General features: G+C 43.6%; 1 protein-coding gene across 17 annotated transcripts in view; it reads left to right on the top strand.

Moving 5' to 3' along the window:
• Positions 1-21,351, top strand: part of LOC118099626 (neurexin-3b) — a 280,728-nt gene extending 259,377 nt beyond the window's left edge. For 14 of the 17 annotated variants that reach the window (XM_035144315.2, XM_035144313.2, XM_035144320.2 and 11 more), the window contains 2 exons: positions 8,436-8,514; positions 18,463-21,351. In XM_035144315.2, the coding sequence (XP_035000206.1) occupies positions 8,436-8,514; positions 18,463-19,448 (1,065 nt within the window). In that variant the 3' untranslated portion in view covers positions 19,449-21,351. Of the gene's footprint in view, positions 1-8,435; positions 8,515-15,753; positions 16,335-18,462 lie in introns of all 17 variants that reach the window. The other 3 variants (XR_004694317.2, XR_004694316.2, XM_035144323.2) reach the window with 2 other exon arrangements.
• Positions 21,352-23,084: the final 1,733 nt, after the last annotated feature.

Genomic DNA, 23,084 nt, shown 5'->3' with positions numbered 1-23,084 from the left:
GATGATGCTTTGTTATAACAACATACAATTAGACCAACATTGTTTCATTTGCATGAAGTTATTGAATTAATTTTGGTTTTGGTTTGGAGGCAAAGAAAGGAGCAATTTATTGTGAAAAGCCTGGATTAGGTGAGTCTTACAAACAGATCCCGATTTGAACCGTTTCACAAATCCAACTTCAGCCTTGTTAGAATATGTGTATTCATAACACAAAGAGGACGTGATGTGCAGATCACATCAATTCACAATGAGGACAGAGATGTTAAAAGAGACGAGGATGACGTTCTTCACCACAGAGAATATATTAAACACTCATGTGTGAACATGTGGCAGCACTTTTTAAAATCAGAAGGTGAGAATCAGCTCAGACTCAGGTACAGATGCGTTGCTGTTTGCTGCTCTGATAACTGAGCTTGCTGCAGAGCTCTCTGTGATCATATCAGCTTGGATGTGGATGTTGTGGACCTAAAATCCAGAAAATTGATTGGCCACAATTCGGGATTTGATTTTATAATTAAAAAATGCATTTGTTCTGGCATCTAAAAATACATTTGTATATATTTTCGGATGCATTTTCTTTTTTTAAATTGCCTTTGATAGTAGAGTGCACATCTAAGTTAAGATAATTTGTTGGATAAAACAAGGTATTTAAATGTGTCAACTTGGATCCTGGAAAATTATGTGAAAATATTTTGTCACTATGTTGTCACACATTCTTAACAGTTGTTAAATAAACAAAGTGTTAATTTGCAGATTAATCAGAATGGAAATTAAAATCTATTTTAGATGAGGAAGAGACAACATGGTATATAAAGTATTAAATAGGTTTAAAATTAGGTATTTTATTTTCAGTGAAGAATTGTCTGAGATTTTCATTTTATAATGCAGTAAGTGATTCATATGTCACATTGTGATCGCTGCTAAAGGTGTCCTGAACAGGTGCAGCAGAAATGAAGGACTACAGCGTTGTCTGGCAAGTACACTGTGACACTGATTTAATCTGAGTCCTGAAAATTAGCCTGACAGAAACCATTCTAACCTGGTTTATGAAACTAAATTTAGAAAAATAAGCCTCATTTACTCAAGTAATCACAATTTAATAATCTTTCTTCCTGCTGGTCTTTGAGCATGGATACAGTGACCTGATCTCCTGGGCCCCGGTCCTATGGGTGCTTCAGGGCTCAAGCACACATGTGCACCAGCACACGGTCCAGGCTATATTTACATTGATTTGATATCAAACTTTGTGGTTAGTGCGAGATCAGATCAACTGGAGGGACGACACATCTTTCTCTTTCAGCCACCTGCTCCAAAGTCTGTCCTCCTATCAGGGTCGTTCTAGATGATCCACAGTTGGGTTGTGATTAAAATGCAGAAAAATAATTTAACCTCCTACATGAGAATCATACCCCTACGCCAACAGGGTCAGGGTTCTTGTAGGCAATGGTTTTTGCATGAGGTTTATTTTGGGTGTGGGGGTCGGGCATTCCCACTGGCATTAATATAAATGAATGCCTTATTTTCACGTAGAGGACACGTCTCAGCCAGTGTCTTGTCATCCTCAGTAAAATGGAGCCCTTTCCAATCCTGTCCTGTCCTGACTTCCCACCCTCCTCCTCTGCCTCCCTGGTGCTTTCATCTTCTCTCTGCGTCTGCTTTGGTCACGGCTCTCAGCACTGCTCGCCACCGCATCCACAAATTCCTCACTTCCTCTGGAAGGGAGAACCGCAAACGGTAACACAAACCATAACTCAGAGCTGCAATCGCTGCTCCAATTTCACCTGAGGACGTCATGGGCTTGCATAGAGAGCCGAAATTTACCCCCATCTCTCAGCCGCTCAACTCGCATGTCCCTCGCTTCCTGCCTCTCCCCATTCGATCGCACCATAAACTCCCTCAATCTTTCGGCTATTCCGTCTTTGTGTGTGTACATACATGTACGGTATGAGTGTGTGTTTGTCACAGAGCTTCCCTGATGACCTTGTACTCTGCAGCAGGGGGGTGATTAAGGATCAGGGCCAAAGACCATTTCCTTTTCCATGGGAAGATGAATGACCCTGTTTGAAAGTGGCTGCCTATGGCCTCAGGGCAATTAGAGTTTGCTGTGAGCCAGCAACCCTCACTGCTCTCTGTGCAAAGGCAGGTCCTTGAGAAAAAGAGAAATACTGGCACACAAGCCATTCTGCTGAAACCAACACACGGTGATGGTGAACAAATTGAATGCATTTTGTTTTTTGTTTTTTTTCCCCCTTTTCCAGCTGTTTTCCTTCTCGCTCTCCTCACCCACTTCTCCCGCCCTCTTCTAATTTCTCCATAAACCTGGGAAGGGGAAAAGAAGTGCTGACTTCAGCAGGCCACTAAGAAAGGCCCACCGAGGGTGCTCATTTGAAATATCAATATTTGATCTTGGAAATCATTTAGCATGTGGCTCAGGCCCTACAAGTTAATTCTGGTGCTCATTTCATTGTAAATCACCCACTTTATTGAAGGGGAAGGTTAAGAGCCTCTTTGCACTGCTCGTGTTTGCTTTAAACACTGTCATTACCATTGGAAATTAAACATCATGATCAAATGTTTTATTAGACTCACCTCTGTGTGTTATTTTTAACATGAGCTCCCTGCCACCCACCCCCCACCCCTATATTTTCTTTTTCTGATGAAGCATCCTATCTTTCACAGAGCAGGGAGCATGAGTGAAAAGAGTTGTGGCAGCGTATTGATAGGGATATGGCCTAGCGCCATTGATTCCCCTTGTAATACAAGCCTCTCCCTTGTCGGCCTGTCAAAGCCCAGATCAGACATGATAACGCGCACATCAGACAGCTTTCAATAGAAAGCTGAAGCTTCCGCCATTGGAGATGGCTATCTTATTTTGGTGCGAGGGCCCGTCAGAGTGGAGGAGTGGGGACTAGTTAGATAGCCTGTCTGATGTACCCTAGATAGCGAGGGAGGGGAAATGGAGATGGGAGTGGGCCTGACCTCTGATGTGTGTCACTTTCTGGGCCATTCCTCAACCTGAAAAATAGTCTGCCACAGGTATCCCTGTCCGAACGTGCGAGAAACATTTCCAAGGTGACCAAGGAGCGCCTTGGGGAGAAAGCAGTTGCTTTGAATTGTGTTTCTTTGATTTGCCCTTACCCGCACGTCGTCACTTTGATCTCTGAACATGCAGCCACGTTGTATATCCATGGCAACCGAGTGCCAGGATGGGGCGCTTGAGGAAAATTGATTTGTTTAAGGTTTATTCCCATCAGTTTGAGAAAAAAAAAGAGAGCAGCTTTAGCCATTGGGCACTGTGACGTTGTAAATAAAGCAAATTGGGTTTGATAGCAGGTCTTTAATGTGGATCTATAATGTCATGTCTCTTCCCTTATTCTCAGCAGGCGTCAGTGTTTCCTTCACCCTCGGGGCACAAAAACATGTGAAGGTCGTTTGTTATGATAAGACCGTGGTGTGTTCAGGACCAACCTCCTGTGCCCTCCCTGATGATATGACTCACTGTACTGTACTTAAGCATGTGATTCCCCCCTCGCCTCTGGAAGACGCAGCACTGTTGGTGCTCATATTTCATGTCATGTTTGCAACCCGGGGGTCCGTGGCTGCGTTTTAGCCTTTACATGGCTGCCAGTGACCCAGGGGAGGGGTAGACAGTGGTCGAGTACATTATGTCTTTTCTTTTCGCCTGCCAAGCACAAGCTGTTGCTTTGATGTGACCGATCAAATCACTGTCAGGCTCGGCAGAATATTCAGCCTCAGCCAGAGCCGTCAATGCAGCAGCTGCTCCTGTTATCAACCATGTATTTGAAAAGTTTGACTCCCGAGTTGAAACATTCACTGTTCATCAGCACACAATTAAATTATGGTCCTCGTTAATAATTGTTTTTTTTTAACATTGCTGATTCGTTATTAAAAATCAAATTAAAATCTAGAACTACTTGAACATTTAGTCGAACATGTACCGCTGTCCCTTTATGAAACCACATTTAAATCCACTAGATCCAGATTTTTATTTGGATCTATTTGGACACAAATTGCACTCATAAATATCAGCCCTCTAATCATCCATCCATCCACCCTTCAATTATTTATACCACTAATCATTTTTATGGGTCCCATCGGGAGCTAGAGCCTATTCCAGTGACATTGGGCGAGAGGCAGGGTACACGACAGGTTGCCAGTGTATCGCAGGGCTCTCTGAAATATGCCAGATTTTTTTGCATCGAGATCCCTGAATTATTCTCTATGTTGAAGAGAGTGAAAAGAATCCTGATCCGCACCAAAGTTTGCTGGGTTCTTTCATGACCCATAACCCACCCTTCTAACAAGTTTCATGCTGATCCATCCAGTGATCTTGCTTATAAAACCAAGGCTGAGGTAGAAATAAGTAAAGTATTTTGTCATATAAATGACTTGTTTTGTCATATAAATGTCCTGGTTGAGTCAGGTGGACTCTGCTGTGGCTCGGCTGTACTGAATACTGGATTCCATTTGGCTGAGGAAGATATCTGTCTAAATGCGGGTGCATTTATCTGCTTGATGCAGCAGAGTGTGGCAGCCTGTGCTGCTGCTGCTGATAAACTAATAAACAAGACAGTGTTTCCTCACTGAGTTGTGGTGGAGGGAGGATGACACAAAGAATGTCCTACTAAAAAAAACTGTAATTTTGTGAGATAAACACTTGATTTGTCTCAGTCAGACTCAGCTAAGGAACAGAGGGGACAAAAGTCCACACATTCTTTACTCAAGTAGAAGTACAGATACTTGTGTTAAAAAACAAGTAGAAGTACTGATGGAACTTCTTTCCAGTTTATTGTTAATCAGTCCTGCAGCCTCTTCTCAATGAGGTCAGGACCGAGCAGTGATGTGAAACATTCATTCACGTGTTGAGATAATTGCAGCTTCGCCTGCGAACGCTCTCTGTGTCGCTGCTGTCTGATCTGTCGTCAGCACAGACTCTCCTGATTAAATAATAGGCGGAACTTTGTCGAGACAGAGGCGGCCCGGCATCTTTGGACCTTTTTCTCCGTGCCGACGCCATCAGTGGCGAAAAAAAGCAAAAAGAGCTGTGTGTTTTTGAAACTTGTCTCTCAAGGAGGCTGTCTATCTGTATCGATCGCCAGTGTGATCCTTTCAGTTGATGTGCTGAAGTGGTCAGAAGTAAACGCCGTTTTAATGAAGCCTGGCTATTGATCTGGTCGTGCTGTTTGTTTGTGGAGATAGGAATTTGAGCATCTCTTGGATGGGATAATCAGGCATGATGCACATAGCCTGTGAGTTTTCATGTCATGAAATCATTGTGTATGATGCATATTCCTCACACACATGACCACATATCAAAACTTCTGACACACACACACACAACAAACCGGCCTGTAAATCCCGCCACCCAGACTCTCTTAAAATGACGATGGGAATGTTTGTTGAGAATAATTACACTAAAGAAGAAATCACTTTGCTGCCAAAATATATCCCACTCTATGTTATGGAGATTTAGACAGAGAATTGGATTTCCCCAGCTGTGAAATCAGTTTTTGTAGTCCCGCTGGCCAACCGCATCATTATGCTATACCCCGCTGCAGGCTCCCATCACTGCACAAATGCAGCCTATGCCTTTTCTGCCTCCATGAGCTCCCTTTGCATTTACAACATCTAGCCTCATGCCATATGTTATTATCGACATCTCTGGTCGACTGAGAGGAGACTGTGAGCTCTGCTTGTCACTTCACTGCTTCTGCGTTAGCCCAAATGCGGAAAAAATGGCACCCTAAGCCCCCTCGTGAGAAGCACTTCAGTCGAAAGCATTGTGAGGGCGCAGAGATGCGTCGTGTGTTTATGAAAATGAATCAGGCGCGCGTCTTGTGAATCTCCAAATGTCAAACATCACACTTCAGAAAGCCCTCTTCAATTTCTCTGAGTGGAATCAAAGTTGCTTGAGATGAGAGTGGGCCTCTCACCGCGAGGTTGTAGATGATTGTCAATGAAATGATAAAGTGAATATATTGAAAGGAGTATGTCCTTCTACCATTAAAATGCAACCTTTACAATACCCGAGCTGAGGCTGTCAGTTCTTCCCTTTAATGTGGATAGGCTCCAAGATGAAATGTTTGATGACGCTCGTTGCAGGAGCTCTGCGGCTGTGGCCTCGGTGCAACAACAATTCAAGAGAGCTCAGAGATTATAAACATTTCAGGCTTATCTCATGTCGAAAATGCTGGGCTGTGTGATTAGCCAGACGCACCTTCGACCTAGTTACAGTAATGTCAGTCCTCATACAATTATTAAAGCTGTTTTTCAGATGGGTGGATTGGAGTGTGGATACACCAGACGAGAAAAAAAAACAGGGTTAAGGCTTTAGGCTCATGGATTGGCTAAAATGGAATATAATACACTTAACTATGTTTTTATTAGTGTGTAATCATATGTATCTATGAGTCACTGTTTTTCCATTACCTTTGAATGATCCTTTACAGGAGTCCCACGCATGCGTTGGAGGCTTCCACGGAGTCCGCCATGTTGCACTGCCGTGTTTCTACTCCCTTGTATATAATCAGTATAACAGTGGGTGCATTCATTTACAGCTGGAGAATCACACGTGGAGAACGATGGGTGTTGATTGAGAAGTATCTGAACTCATTTGATGAGGCTGTGTAGCTCAGCGACAACTACCCCAATAAAAGTTCTCATAATCGCAAATTGCTGCAGTGATGCTGCAAGCATCTGGAAATTTAGTAAGACTGACAGTCTGGTGATGAAAAGTGTTTTCTCCTCTTACACAGCACCGCAAAGGGAATACGTGTAAAAAAAATGAAGCTCATTTTTAGTGTCTGATTCGACATGAGCAAAGATTTCCTCTACAAAATATACACGACTCATTACAGCATTTCATGTTTTATTCAAGTGATTTTATTTTCTTTATGCATAAGAAATAAATTAAATTGTAAATTCATCACAGTGCCCCTTAGATGGTAGAAGAAGATGCCTTTTGATATCACTCTCTTCGTACTTAGTGTAACCTTGTGTTGCTGCAGCCTTAATGTCGAGCAAAGAAACCAGGCCACGCAGATAATCAGAGACATACACATGTAGATCAGTGTGTGAGGCTTTGTGAATCCGCCGCAGTGAAAGCCTTTCCTTTGTGTCGAGATGAAGTCGGCATCAGCTGCAGAGAAAGGCAGTGTTTTCAGTCGGTCCTGGGTTATGGCACGATGGTGTCACGATGGAATTGCTGGAACAGACGGGTGGCTTTGGGCTTTTCATCTCTCTCTTTCTCTCTGTGTTTCTGCCTCCCACATTCGCCGCTATCATAGTAACAAGCAATAACCCTCTTTCAGCAATAACCAAGACTTTTACGCCCGTAATGTGGCTTCAATAAATAATGTCATTTTCACCAAGGGGCTGTATTTTACAGCAGTTTAGTTCACAGCCTCCCCTCCTGCTCTGTTTTTGCCTCCTCATGCTGGAGTACAGTACATAATGTGCTGCATTACAGACGCCAGCACCATCGCACATTTACACATTAGATGTTCTGATGCAGAATGGAGCACAGCTCATCATGCTTAGTCATAGGACGCATTAGGAGGATGCTTTGGAAAATCAACTTTCACTGTGACGATTCGTAGAAATGAACATCAGCAAGTGGGGGTGTGCGGGTGTGCGTGTGTGGGTGCAAGCAGTATTGGTGGACAGCTTTCTCTGGGCCCTGTTGAAAGCAGCAGCACAAGCACGGGGGCGCGTTTCATTAGTCTGTCAAACTCAATGATATTTAGAGCCCCACACCCTCGGCCAGGACTGGAAAACTCAATCAGCACTCTGATTTCATAACCCTGCTTGGTGACAGGGCTTATTTTATCGCCCCGCTGATTCATTCTAATAAACGCCGGCTGCCCGGCGCACCCCTGCTGAAATACAACCTCCCCCCACCTTCTGTCCTCCATGGGTCGACCCGAAGAAAGGGGGAAAGGGGGGGGTGGGGTGGGATAAATCAGAATAGTGGGAACTGGAGGGTGCAGATAATCCATCGCTGGTTCGGCTGTAGCTAGCAAGTCTGCCACCCCATCCCACCCTCCCTCCGCACCCTTTAGCACAAATCAGAAGCCGGGACGGTGTTGATCTGCGAGGGCTTGGTGGGGCCATTGATTGTGGACGACGGAGGAGGAAAGGGGCGATAAATTATCGGAGGCAGAGTGCGGAGGGTGAAGGAAAACAATTATCTGTGGAGGTGGAAAGCACATAAAGTGAAGAATGATAAACACTGTGAAATATGATTGACTCCAAGTGATATATGGAAGCCGAAGGACAGGCGGAGAGGTCTGTGTGCAGAGATATCCTTGACTGGAATGGCTGTGTACTGACTATACTGCTCAGGACCTAACCCCATTTTCCTGTGTGTGGATGTGTGTGTTTGTGTGTGTGTGGATGTGTCTCTTTCTCCGCAGACGACAGATGACATTGTTTCGTCAGCGGAGTGCTCCAGCGACGACGAGGACCTGGAGGAGTGTGACTCCGGACATGCAGGTGGGATGGGTGTGTCGAGTTGTGCTTGCTCTGAACCTGGTCTTTTTCTCCTTCTCTTTCTTTGATTTGCTACCGAGGAGAGTCTCCTCTTAGCATCATGTCCCATGGGAGCTTCAAGTGTAACTTTAAAAAAAAGCCCAAAAGTAATGAGTAATAAACACTAGTGCGAAGGGTTCTCACTGTAATTCTAAAGCTTAACGAACTCTTTGGAGTAAGAATTGAGTGTCTATATGCTTAGCATGCCCGAAGTCACAACTTTAGCTGTAAATAAGTAAATGCATACATCTAATCGTCAGCCACTGTAAAAGCTTAAAACACCTTTCGTCTGTAAATCAAGTTACACTTAGCTATGGGGCCACTGGTTGCTGACATGACGCAGCATTGATACTAATTTTGTTCTCTCAGCATTCGGTGGAGAGCAAAACTTTACTCAACAAAGTACGAAATTAGTATCAATCCGCATGTCGCCCGCACTGATGCTTCAAAATGTATCTGCTCTGTACATGGTTGATTTCCTCTTGCTGTGCGTGTGTGTGCGTCTCTCTTGACAGAGGATACATTTTGAGATTCTTTCGAGAACAAAGATGCTTTCAGCATAGATACTGTGATATGTAGCAGACTAACTGCAACAGAGCCTCTTCCTTCCTTCTTCTTCTTCTCTTGTTTGTACCTCTGTTTCCTTCGTCGGAGGCTTGCCTTACCTGAAACATTCTAATAGAGAACAGATATCCTCGAATTTCTGTGCGCATCGTCTCTCTTCCCTCCTCCCTCTACACACAAACACACAGAAACACTCACACATACACACACATCACTTTGGGATTAAATCAAAGTGATAGGACATCCACTCGGTGGAGTTTGGAAATATAAACAGAGCTGTAAATTAAACCGCAGATTTAAAAAGGAGTGGATGTTTTGAGGCGACTTGGGTTTGGACGACTTGTGAACAAGCAGCTGTCAATCACCCCTCTAGCCAGGAGGAGTTGGCATGGCTTCTAATGGAGTTAACCAGGAGCGAGTGCTCCGCTGAAACTGGTTCCGTATGTGAGAAGCGTCTCCCCTAAGGCGCTCTGGAAATCATTAACAGCTATTTGATTGCTCCGCTGTCCTTCAAAATGCCATCACAGCAGACTAATTGACGCTGTGTTAATCTGGCTAAATATGGCTCAGCGCTGGACCAAGCATATGTCCTCTTTTCACAGCTAAAAAGAAGTAAGAACAATGCGTTGCCCTTTCACTTTCACTTAGGTACGCGTGCTCGGGGAACATAACAGATAATCGAGCGCTTATTTATTTATCTCGGAAATGAGGTATTTTCCGTGTAATTCAGTAGATACTCTGCTCGTAATTAAACAATTTTCCTCCAATCTGTGAAAGGAACTCATTTACTTTGAGTCCTTATCACACACTGTCATAGCGTTTGTTTCCTTGAAAATATGACCACTCAGTCGGGCCCTCGTGCTCACGGCTTTTTGATGTGAGGAGAAACCCATTTTCTCGGCGGCCTCGTCCCTGTATTTAGGTGCTTTATCTGTGAGCATGAGTTGCTTCTTTAAGTCAGAGATTACTGAAATTGAATGGACAAATTTATCACAGCTCGTGTGTTTTGTCTTTACGTGTCCCGACTGTTGAAAGCTCAAACCCAAGTGTTCTCAAAAGTGGAGCTGTAGTGCAAGAAGTTTGTTTTACCCAGAGAACATGGTACCCTCCCCTCATATAGTGGCAACATATGTAGTCATACACACTCATACATACTGTACATTTCACCATGTTGACACAGAAATTCATACCCTCATTCCTTGCCCCGCTTCCAGTTGTATGAACAGTTGCATGACATGGTGTTGATTTCATTTCTGTTGCATTTTGTTTTGTTTTGTTTTTTCTCCTGTGATGCACATGTGAACATCTCTCCTCTGTATCGATTTGATCCCAGCTGCTGGGTCGCTTACGATTTGGGCTTTTTATTTTGTTTTGCTTTACGTTTGGGGGCCGGGGCGGGTTGAGGGGTTTTGAGTGGGGGTGATTTTATTTTCCAGTTTTGTTGTGGTTGTTTTGTTTTTTTTGTCCTCCTCATCATCCGTCGTCCATCCTACAAGCAAGGATAGAGCCGCTCCTCCCGTTTTTTGCCTCATCTTGTGCCGCATGAACTTTTGGTGGTTGGAAAATTCAAAGTTCTCCTCCTCATCCAAGTTTGTGTTTATTTATATTCTTTTGTGCCACATGGCTTCTAAAGAAACATCCTCCCCCCCATTTTCGATACAACATAGGGAAATGAACGGCAACAAAATCTTTTCTTGCCATCACCCTTTTTTTGGCCTTGTGCAGGCAACCCCATTCTGTCTCAAGAAAGTTGTGTGTGAAAGAATGACCCCCTGTCTCCCCCTCCCGAGCGTTAAGCCCCTCCCCTCCTCCCTCCATCCCGACTCACCCACCTCCTTTCTTTTAGCCTTTCTGCATATACATGTCTGTTTGAATGCAGATGGCATAAAAAGACTTTTATTGCCACAAAGTATATCTGTTTTTCTATTCTATCTGTTGCTCCAAGTAGAAGGCATTTGTGGCATGCACACTGTACTGGACTGTACCGTAGCTATAGACTAACTAAGTGTCCTCTCCCCCCAACCCCCTGCTTCTGCATGGATATGATTGGCCTCCATTTTGTGTGCTTCTTCTTCTCCACCCATAAGTGTCAGGCTAACCCCCAGCTGGCTTCTTCTACATGTCGGTGTGTGTCCGCGGCTACGGCGGCGGTGCAGGACCGCCACCGTAGCCGCGCGGCAGCTCCTCCTCTCTCAGAGGCGTCTTTGTGTTTGTGCCTGCTGTCTCTGTCTGTGCTCCGTCTGCGTCTGCCTGTCTTGTCCGCTGTACGTGGTCGTCTCGTGGTTGTGTTGTCTGTATGTTTAATAAAACTGTTAAACCTTACCTTCTCCCTTTATCCCATGTGAGTTCCACAAGAGAGCAAATAAACAGCGCGCAGTGACTCATGGTCCGATCCCCTGAATAAGAACGAACTGTACACAGAAATGCACCAGCGACTAAAACTACAACCTGGAAATGAGTGAGGAAACATTTAGAGATTTAGAGAGAACAGCAAATACCAAGTCGATTTCTGATTTAATTTAACGGTGATTAACAGTGATGCAGCTTGTCATTACCATGTAATCAGAGACATTTTGCGATTGATTTGTAATTATGTTGCTGTAATTGATGCAAATGATTTTCATAAATCCACAAGTACAAATCTGAATGTTTGATTTGTACATACAGTTTCTACGAATTACTAAAATCCCCGTAAGACATCCACATTAGTTAGACCCAATGAAAATAATTAGTTTGAAGTTCATTTCAAGCACACGTACAAAACGTAAAATAGGACGAACCAATGCTCAAAATGCACAGAGGCAGCGTGATAGAGCTTAGTCACAGCAGACATGTCGACCTGTAGACGCACAGACGTTATTAATAACATTATTGATGACTTTGTCCCACTTACTATTGTGGGGCCAGTAAATTGTGTCAGAGAGACGCTCTGCACAATCCCTAAGATTTAAAACACATAAATGGAATGGAGCCATTACTGTTATTACTCACACTTGGAAAGGTTGTTGTCATCGATAAAGGGAATAAACACTGACTGTAGGGACAACGTACATTTTGCTATTAGATAGAAAATGTCAGACCACTTCCTGCATTGCTACTGAGCATAAACACACAGGTGGGATGTTTCAGTGGGTTTGCACAAACAACCAACTCTGTCATTGTTGTCGAGAAATCAAACCAAACAGGGGAAACTGTTGCACTTGTCATGGTCATAGATTGTTACATGATTGCATATGACCTGAACATCCTTTGATGATCTGAAACATATGTACAGGTGTCTCCTCATCTTATTGGCCTTGTTGGATAAAGAGGAGAGTCAGAAGCTCAAATACATTTTAGACGAGGAGCAGGGATGTGATATTGTGGGACTTCTTCATTGAAGAGCCACGTGTAGGTTGGAGAATAAAGTTTTGGAATGGATCACTGAGTTTCCTTGTGGCTTTAGCGATGGCTTCCGTCAAGCCCCATTGGGCCAGCTGTCAGTTCAGCACAGGCCTCAGATCAGTTTAAAGGTTATTCAGCTGACACATGTCGACTGAATGCAGAGGTGCAGCCTAATGGCTGTACAGCAAATCGACCAGCTGACAGGGGCAAGTCGCCACGCCGGCCGGAGATGCCAATTTCATACGCCAGACTGGCCCCAGCCACATGATGACGGATTAAGAGCTATCTGCCATGCGCTGTGGATTCAGGACACCCCGGAAGAGGGCTCTTCTTCCAGCCAGAGGTGGTTTATGTGTCCTCACAGGAAAGACCTCTTTGCTCCCTGGAGTTGAAAATGGCACAGGATGCTGCCCATCAGTGAGAAATTCTCCTCTGTTGGCAGTTGTGTGCTCAGGCAAGATAAGATAATTTAATGGCAGGGTGAAGTGCTCGGCTTTTTAAGGTGCATGTTTCCAGAATGCTCAGCCTTTGCAGAGCGCACCAATATAATCCCTGGCATGTCCCTTCAACTGTGTCCACAGTGAGAATCTGCGTGTTGCTGGCTCTCTGGTAATCAGCTCCCTACCTGTACTGGGTAGAGGTGAATGAATCTGCTACAGCAGGTCTCCTGGCACAATACAAGCAGCTACAATAGGATTTCAGGGCCTCAAACCACTGACTCACCCGCAATTTGCAGCGTTGAAATCTCATTGACTCACTTCATCCGCGGCTGGTGCTGGTGCACAGGCTTTCCGCTTTTGTGGTGTAGCGCCGTCAAATCCCTGACACACCGTCGGGATTCATCTCCATTCGGAAGCCTCAGCAAACGCTGGATGGACACGGGGATCAGGCCAGGAGAGGGAAGAGAGAAAAGACAGAGGGAGAGGAGGAAAAAGTGAAGAGAAAGTGCTGTTCTGAGACTTCTGCATTCGTAGCCTCTAAGTTGCTGAGGTATTTGACCAATCAGCCATTTAGTAGAAACTGTATTTTCTTCAATTCCACTTCGAAAGCCAACATGGACATGAAGCAGATAATGTCTTTCTTACATCATGGGATGTAAAAGAGTATTGGCTGTAAAATTCAGTTTCTTTCATACTCTCGGTTTTCTAGATGAGTTTTGCTTATTGAAGCAAAGACTAGAAGGCACAAAAAAAACACTCTTGCCTAAAAACGAAAGCAAAGGGTGTAACTGGCTGTAGGTCTAGCAGAGTGGAGGATTATTTGACAGGGAGGCAGCGGCTTAGAATAAAATCCCTTTCCATCTCGACAATGTTGGAAAAACAAATGCAATCTGGTTAAGCAAACCCATTAGAAACCGCAGTGTTTGTCTGCTTCAGAAATGCAGGAAGATGTGCAATGCTTGTGCAAGAGCTTACGTAGGATTAAAGTGTTTACCAAAACATCAAGGTCCTCTGCACTGACTTTAATGGAGACCCTTAACTGCAGTGGCTTGCCTCACAACCAAGTGTTTTGTTGATACAGCGCAAAGCTAACAGTCGCCGAAAGCTGTTAGCCCGAGAATGGAGTGAAAGGTTGCAAACAAGGCCGAGACAACAAGGGCAGAGTTGGATAAATAAAGCCTCGGTGAAATCGCTTATGCTGTGCTGCCTTTGTGTGTTTAACAAGGCAAGGAGTTCTGTAGTTGGAATGTTATGAGAGCCGTGCAACACGAGCATTAGATGTTAGTCATAGCGAAGATGAAACACCAGGTTCGTGCGGTGGAAAGCAGCTCTGTTATCACGTCAGACATTACTCTGATCTCCGGAGCGTGGTTGGACGGTCGGGGAAACTCACATTAAAGACGTCAGTTGATAATACACAGCCTGACACATGCCATATTTCCAATAAGGCTTGACTCATGGGCCCAGTTTTTGCCAAATGAACGAGGTTTTCCGTAAACCAGCCTGTAGAGGAGGAACCGAACACCTGACGCCCGAAGACAAATGTGCCTCTCACATCTCCTTAAACTCACCAGAGGCACAAATAAAAGCCCGCCCCCCTGTGCCCTCTTGTGGAACTCGCTCCCAGCAGTGTTAATCTGTCAAACAAAGGCTGTTGGTTATGCGCAGAACACAGAGCATCTAAACATTCCGTAAAAAGAGGCTCATTAATTATCACTTTACTCCCCCTCTTGATTAAGTAGCGAATGTGGTGGGGCTAAATACCATTTAATATTGGTTGTATATCACCCATGGTGCACCTTGTCCCCCCTGTTAACTGCTGATGAATGGTTTCTTTGCCTGAGATAATATCCCACAGCCCTTTGATGGCAGTGACCTTACACTGACCTTTGACCCCTTCTAAAGCCCCCTCCCCTCTGACCCCTGGCTTGCTGTATTGTTACTGTATATTACTCTCCCTAAATGCAACTTACTTAAGCATGCATTACCCAACTTCTTAAAGTGAAACTAAAATCCAAAATAAAACCTTGTCTGATTTACCTCTCTCTCTCTGACGTACATCCAGATTGCACGCCCTGTCCCGTGTTTTGAAAATACTAACAAGAGAAATGTATTGAAGTAACTAATAATAAGCAGTTTATTATTAGTTACGTGAAGGTGGTGACACTTTGCCTTTAAACTGTCCCCCCTCTCTTTGTCTGCCTCAGTGTGTGCTTTCTGGTTGTTCATCTTTGATAGTGTGAGAAATTTAATGCCTTTCTTTCTTTCTTGCTTGCTAGTCTGTTTTTAGTTTCTTTTGTCTCGTTTGTACATATATGTTAATACACATATATGTTTAATTCTATGTTTCTTTTCTGAAAATGTTCAAATTTTAATCTGCTAATTTGCTAAGAATCACTATTTTTCCAATGTTTTGATGATTTTCATTTTTCCCCTAATTAGAATGAAGCTTCCTCTTTTCTCTATGAACTAATTGCTCTTAATAACAACGACAGACGGTTTTGGAGATTGGCTTTCAGAACGACGCGGCTGCATTGGAAGCTTCAAATTCAAGTCCTCATAGAGAAAAGAGAGAAGCTGCCTTCAAAGTGGAAAAACTGTTTCTATGCTGATCTCTAATATCCTCCTGTTATTGAATAGCTATACCTCTGATTGAATTTGGATTTAGTCAATGAATGAGTCGATTAATTTTTGTGCATGGCAAAGAAGTTGCAGCTTAGGGTCTGTAAAACTGTCATTGTTGAGAGTGCTGTTCTCTTTTGTAGATGGGCATGTATATGCTCATTGTTTGTATATCCCCATCCCTTCCTTACAGCCAAAAGCTCTAATGCCGCCCGACCGCTTCGTGCCGCCTTTACATGGACATGGCAACTGATGTACACGTTCACCCCCATCTATGTCATTTCCTTCCTAGTATGTTCATAGGTCCCACCCCGTTTCACACTCCCTGCTCCCGATCCCTTTACGTAGAGATTCTAAGATATGTACAGTCATCCGTTTGTCCATTACCGATGAACGTGTTAAAGTCGACAGAGATAAAAGAAAAAGAAAAAAAAGTAATCTGATCAGGCTGTAGATATTTATGGAGAGAATTATCTATCGAAGCAAGAATTATAGATATACAGTTTTCTTTTTTATACAAAGCTAAATGATTATCTAAAGAACAAAAAAGAGATATCCTGAACGGAATGGTGAGGATTATTTTTCATGTCATGATGTGTGGATGTATGTGTTGTTGCCTCCCTGTACCATCCTGTCTCAAAAGAGAAATATATACTACTTAATCAGAAACTGTTAAAGACGAAACTAACCTAACTTGTCCAAAGGCATTCTTACACAACTTTCTTTTGTAAAATTTTTTTCTTCCTGCCAAAATCATGCGGGCAATTTGTTGATGTAAGTTGACAAAACTGATGGTATGCTTTCTTCCTTTTGAAAACTGTCCTTTTTTTTCGTAGGCTTTTATGATTTTCCGAGCTGACTTTGATTTTACCTGTTTTTTCTACTTACTTATTACTAATCCCTTTCTGGATAGCTCTATCTGTGGCTTTACTTTGTGAATGTTTTTACGATGTTTGCTCTAACTCTGAACTTTTGCAATGCCTTAATTATGATTTTCGGTTCCCTTCGTTTTTTCTGTTGTGTTCTTTTTGTCTTTACTGTTCGAAAAAGGTTTGCATCTCTTTATAGTGCCCTGTTTGTGAGCCTCTGCGATGTACAAACAAGCCACTTTGGCAAGAGGAGACGCAGCTTCAGTCGACATCTGAATGTTTCAAAACATTTGTGGTGCTCCAGCAACAGTTTTAGCCAGAAAATCATGAGCTGCTATCAAGTGTTCCAATATGGATTCCTCATTAATGGTTCATTGTAGAAATACGTCGTTCGTTAGACTCTCTGATGAACAATATTGTAATTTAACATCTTACAAATGAGATTCTACCATCAAACAAATCCGCAAACATTCAGGTGTCACTGAACTGCCCGGTGACTTTGTGCCATTGTGGTAACTGTAGGGGTCAAAAGGCACGAGGCTAGGGCAAGTAGGGGAGCCTACTGGTTAGTGGTGACTTTTTAATGGTGGAGTTTTAGATCAGGGGCCCTCAGTTAGATAAAGATTTATTCACACTAAACGCAAGATTGTTTCATGCAATATGTTTACATGCAAAGTCAATGGACATATGCGAATAGACACAAATGGACGCAGTGTTCATGTCACTTGCGCTGGACGACGCACTCGCTTCACTCGCTTGAGTTGCAATATTTGAACTTCGTGATGTGATGTCAGAAAAGCTTTGAGAATCAAGCTCGCGGGAAACGAGCCCTGGCAACGATCTAAGCTAGCAGGTCATTAAAATGGCCACTGGTCAGCCTCAGGTAGCGCTGGAAATGACAAGACCGCTCCCGCTGTGTGCAGCTCTAAATGGTCATGTGGACCCACACATGATGGTGCAGGCTTCTCCTGCGTTTCCACAACAGGTTCAACGCAGCAACTGTAGTCACTTCAGCCAGCGCTCGTCCTCTCCTCTTTTTCTGGAAGAGAGAGGGGGAATATCCACAGGTTGTGCACACTCCCATTTCTTGTGCAAGTACCATGAGTAAACATAAATGATCCTGCAGCCAAACGCCGGCTAATAACGCAATGTGAAAACCCACTTAACGTTTGGTGTGAGCGCAGCATTAAAGTACCAGTCAGGTTTTTGTAGAGGCTCAAAGTCATGTTTTTTTGGACTCTGGAGCAGCTCCAGTAGTTTACTATCGTTCCTCAGCTTTATGATGCAGGAGCTGTCGGTGTTTGTTCGCTGATGTAGGTCAGTGGGGTTAAAAAGCGCCTCTCTGAACAGCTTTATGAAAACACCTTACAAACACTTTCTCATTTCAGACTTAGTTAACTTCCTTTCAGGCCCACTGGCTTGCACTTGAATTGCAAACAAATGCTAATAGCCTCTGCTTCTGTTTGTCCACAGAGCACATCTTTTGGTGTTTGGCTGGAGTGAAAAAGGGATTTACACCTAAAGACACGAGAAACAAGCCTCTTAAAAGCCTTAACATAAGTTAACGTGGAGGAATATGTAGCCGTTGGCAGATGGAACTAAATATAAAACTTTGGGACATACACACTTTTTGATGAGCAACGACATGCAGCTCATAGAACAAGTTGATAGTGCAGATGTAGCCCTGTTATGTGAGCAGATGTAGGATACGTGTGAGGAGTCAGTTTATTGTGGCTCACCCTTGTGCATCCCTCAAAGCCTTTTGATGCAATGTATTCTTTTTTTTATGGCTGTTGTTTTCTTTCAGTTTGGGTCTTGTTTGGTTCTGAGTTTCATTGTTTTTGCACTGGTACAATATTTTCTGTTCTTTTCTTTCTTTGTTTATCTTCAGTTTCGTTTTTTCTTCCCTTTGTTGAGCTTTGCTTTTTTACGTTCTTTGGTTACCGGTTCTTTTGGTGTTTGCTTCTTGCTTAGTCGAGAAAAGTTGTTTCCACCTTCTGACTTGTGTCTGTTTCTCTGTTCTCGCTTTCCAGGAGGGGAGCTAGTCATCCCCGTGCTAGTCGAGGACCCCATAGACATCCCTTCTGTATCCACCCGTTCTCCTTTCATCCCCCTTCCCCCAACCCTCCGCCCCGTCCTCACCATTATTGAGACCACCAAAGAATCCTTGGCCATGGCCACTGAGGCGGGGGTACCTTGCTTGTCGGACCGAGGCAGCGATGATTGTGATGATGGTGATGATGGTGATGATGATGATGATGATGATGATGATGGAATGGTGATTTCGGGGTTTGGCTCTGGCGAAGCTTTCGACTCTAGCCTGCCCCCGACTGACGATGAAGATTTTTACACCACCTTCTCCCTGGTAACAGATAAGATCTTGACCACATCGGCCTATGAAGGTGGCTACAAAGCCCTCGCACCCAAGTGGGAGGCCAAGGACTTGAGGCCTAGCAAAGCCTCTGAGGCAGGTAGGACTATACCCACCTCGCCTCTACCCGACCTCCGGGGCACACCACCGGCGGCGGTCCCCTCGGACACGCCACCCAAGCTGCCTGCTGGGAAAATGAACAACCGTGAGGTAAAACCCCCGCAGCCGGACATAGTCCTGCTGCCCCTGCCCACATCCTTTGATGGGGACGGCACCAAGCCACGGGGGCCCTTCATCACCTCGCCCATGCTGCGCACAGTGCCCGCAGCCTTGCCCACAGTGCCCGGCGTGGTGCGGCGGGTGCCCCCGGGGGCATCCGAGGTGATCCGAGAATCCAGCAGTACCACAGGCATGGTGGTGGGCATTGTCTCAGCCGCTGCCCTCTGCATCCTCATCCTCCTCTACGCCATGTACAAGTACAGGAACAGGGACGAGGGTTCCTACCAGGTGGACGAGACGCGCAACTACATCAGCAACTCGGCGCAAACCAATGGCGCTGTGGTGAAGGATAAAACACCCAGCGCCAGCGCCAAAGGCAGCGCCGGTAGCAAGAGACCGAAAGACAAGGACAAGGAATATTATGTATAGAAATCAAGTCATTTCCCAACACATGAAAATAACTGTTTGGAACAAAGTTATAAACATTTTGACAGTACCATATTGGCAACTGTGATTTAAAAAGGATAAAAATCTCCTGAGAACTCAAGACTTGCTGAGTCACTGAAACATTTACTAAAGAACTTTGGCTTCTGGAAGCACACTTACTATTGTAAGCATTACGGAGAGACAATGCAGTACAACTTCACCGGGATTCAACACAGACCTTTCAAAGGAGTCCCTGCTGCAGACATTTGGCAGTGTGAATAATTATCACTCTTTAACATCCACACGACCCCAAGTGACTGTCAAAGAGGTGTGTGACCCTTGGAGATCTGACAACCTTGTCCATTGTAACCCTGTAAAATACGATCACTGTCATTTCAGCCATTCTGAGCATGCATGTGAGGTGTATGTGACGTGGTGCTGGCATCTGTGTAAGTGAGGGACCTCAAGAAACAATGATTGTCGGGAAAGTTGGAAGTCAAAACGTGATTTCACATTACAAATGGTTTCATTAAATGTAGCTGTCATGGATGCGATATGAGGTAAAGTATATGTACTTAAAGCTGTCTTTTTATTTCTTTGTGTTTCTTTGGTTTGTTTTTTATTTATTTGTTTGTAATTTATTTAGCGATTGGGTTTGGGTCTGTATTTGTGTGGGAGGATGACGTGCAGTCAGGGCTGACTAGGCAGTGCTCAGTGACCGCTCAGCAGGATGTGATACAGTCATGTATCTCAATATTTCCCTCTCCCTCCCTCACGTCTCGGCTAAGGATTGGACTGCTGTGCGTGGCATCCAAATAAAAGATGGTGTTCAAGCGTGCGAAAGTGGAACCGCCAGGCAAATTGCACATTGTTACTTCTCTGAATTTTAAATCTCTGATAGGGTTTTCCCTTTTTTTCTTTCTTTTCATTTGTTTGGGTCCAGTTTTCTGACAAATTTGCGTTATCACAATTTGTCTGGCCGAGATTTACTTTTTACAATCTTACAAAAGAGAAACGTCCAGGCTAAAGACTCCAGTGTGAACAAGCGTGATTCTATGTGTTGTCACAGACGACTGTGTCAAAAACAGCAAATATGTTTACATATTTTATTACATCATAGCCGTTGTGCTTTGCAGGTCAATATTGTACAGAAAATCCAAGATTCTGTTCAGTTTTTTTAAACCCACTTCTTGTACAGACAGACCATTTGATTTTTCTGCTGTAGCAACATGACAAAAAATGATTTTTATTCTTTCACCAGGAACACCTGGGGATAAAAAAAAAAGATGTGCACAGGAACATTTGTTTAGGCCAGAGCAAATGTTGTTAGATTAGACGTCTCGTCTCTGGATGGTGTTTCTCTTCAGTCGCATGAATATTTGACCATCAAGTCGAACAGAAAACACCTCCCTCAGATCTTGTATTAGGGACTCCTCTTTATTCTCCAATTAATTTCATCATGTGATTTATTTTTTTATTGGAAATTTAAAAACATCAGAACAAGAAAATAAAGACAGATAATGATGGATTTGGATCTGTTGCTAGCACCTTACTGACTTAACAGGTGTTTATTTTTGTTTCTATTCTTCCTTTTTTTAAACTGTGTCAATGTTCTCGTCTGCTCAACTTGTCTTTTTGCATTTTTTTTTTGTTGCTGTTACGTAGCTTAATTTTATGTCTCATTTTTATGACATTACCCTCTGGCAATATGTTGTTGTTTTTTTTCAAAATTCATTATTTACTGCTGAAGTTATTTGTTCTCATTTATCTTCAAGCAAAATCAGTCAGTGTTCACTTTGAGTTTTTGTGTTGGTACTTGACATTTTGACCAGTTATTTATTATTGTCTTATGCTCCTTTGACTCCAAACGATTCCCCGAAATAAAAAAAATGTTGTTCCCAAAAAACTTTTTGGATGTTGGAGTGCGGCTGGCTGTCACTCATCTATTGTTGTGGTGTGATCAGGTGGCGAAGCTGCGAGGAGACGGAGGTAGATACCATCTACGATGAAGATTATTCACCGAAACCACAATTTTTCATCCATTCGCGATCACTTCAGTGATTTCCTTTTATACCAAAACGGGGTATCATTTCTATTCAAATGAAGTCCGGAGCCGAGTAGCTCCACGCTATCATTTAACCATAGATGATTATGCAAATTAATTCACTGATCATTGATGCAACAAGAGAGAAGAAAACGAGGGGAGAAAACGGTTATCGGGGGGGTCCAGAGTCTTCACCACAGCGGCGGAATAGCTTTAGGTTTCTTTAGAGCCAGGTCTTTGTGAGAGTGCACAGTTAAATGAGATTCTCCTCAACCATATGGGTGGGTTATGAGCAGCTCAATGGCAGCAGCACCTGCTCTCCAAGCTCATTTTTACACTGTCCATATTTCGTGCAAATGGGCCTTCACAGAGCTGGTCATTAACTTGCAATAGCCCATTGATGTAAGATATCAGAGTAGCATGTGTGAGTATATCCAGCGCGCACAATGACTACATATTAACTCATTCATTCATCCTGCCACAGGCAATGGGTACACGGAGGCCAGCAGGGATTCGCTCCACTCAGGGACTGTTTTCTACATTCTCAGACAGACCCACATATCAAGATTTGTTTTTTTCTTCACTCCGAAAAAATGTGCGGAAATTTGTTCTGCATGCCAACAAAATACAAAGTTAATGTGCGAGAAAACAACATTCATTTTCGCAATGACACTTCATCTTACCGCCGCAGTGCCCTGCAAAGGGAGAGAGATGAACTTCAAGAGCACTGGAATTCAGCAAAAAGGGTTTGAAGTGGCTTTAGTTGATATTTGTAGAATAACAATGGTTCACATCATGACCTATGTGGAAAGGGTCTCTCGTCTGACGACCCACAGAGTACATCACCCAGCCTGGTACTTCTCAGTGTGGTGGTGGACTTTCAGCTCACTGCTTTGCACTGATCTTGCTCCCATCGCAGTCAAAAATAAAAATAAAGTGTTATTTGCTAAACCTGCACCAATCTGAAGCCACAATATCCAGGATACCAACACTGTGATGCACTTTAACAATTGACCAATCAGGAGTCGGTCTCAGTTGTCAATCATGACATTTCATCTCGTTTTGATAGCATCAGATAACTAATTAAAATCCAACACTTGGACATAAATCAGTGAGATAAGAACCACCTTAAAATGACAGAAACCATCTTTGAGAAATATGTATTTAACGTGTACTTTTTCATGTGATTCATGCCCCATAATATGTAAGAGGCGGGATTTATGACCTTTACTGGAGCCAGCCACCAGGTGGCGATCAAAATGTTTTAGCTTCACTTTTGGGGCGCCGACATGTCGTCCATCTTTACAAACAGATGGAGCTACGAAGAATATCACCCGAATATTCTCCTCAGCGATGCAGCGTGACAGTGCATCTGTCAGCTCACTGTGGTGCATGGACATCGCTCTCGTCACAGTTAAAACTCTAGTGTTTGCTTTACCTGCAGCTTGGTAAATTTAGTCATTTGGCATTTTAACTCAACGCAGTAGTCCATGTTTTGATAACAGCTTGTTTATGCTGCCCTCCAGTGGCCAAAATGTTAATTAACAGAGATTTATATCGTTTCCAGGCTTGAAGGCAAACTACGAAGTCACAAA

Source organism: Hippoglossus stenolepis, chromosome 20 (genome assembly GCF_022539355.2).
Source record: "Hippoglossus stenolepis isolate QCI-W04-F060 chromosome 20, HSTE1.2, whole genome shotgun sequence".
NCBI classification, from domain to species: domain Eukaryota; kingdom Metazoa; phylum Chordata; class Actinopteri; order Pleuronectiformes; family Pleuronectidae; genus Hippoglossus; species Hippoglossus stenolepis.
Note: the sequence above shows the minus strand (reverse complement) of the source record. Positions and strands in the feature narration are given on the sequence as shown.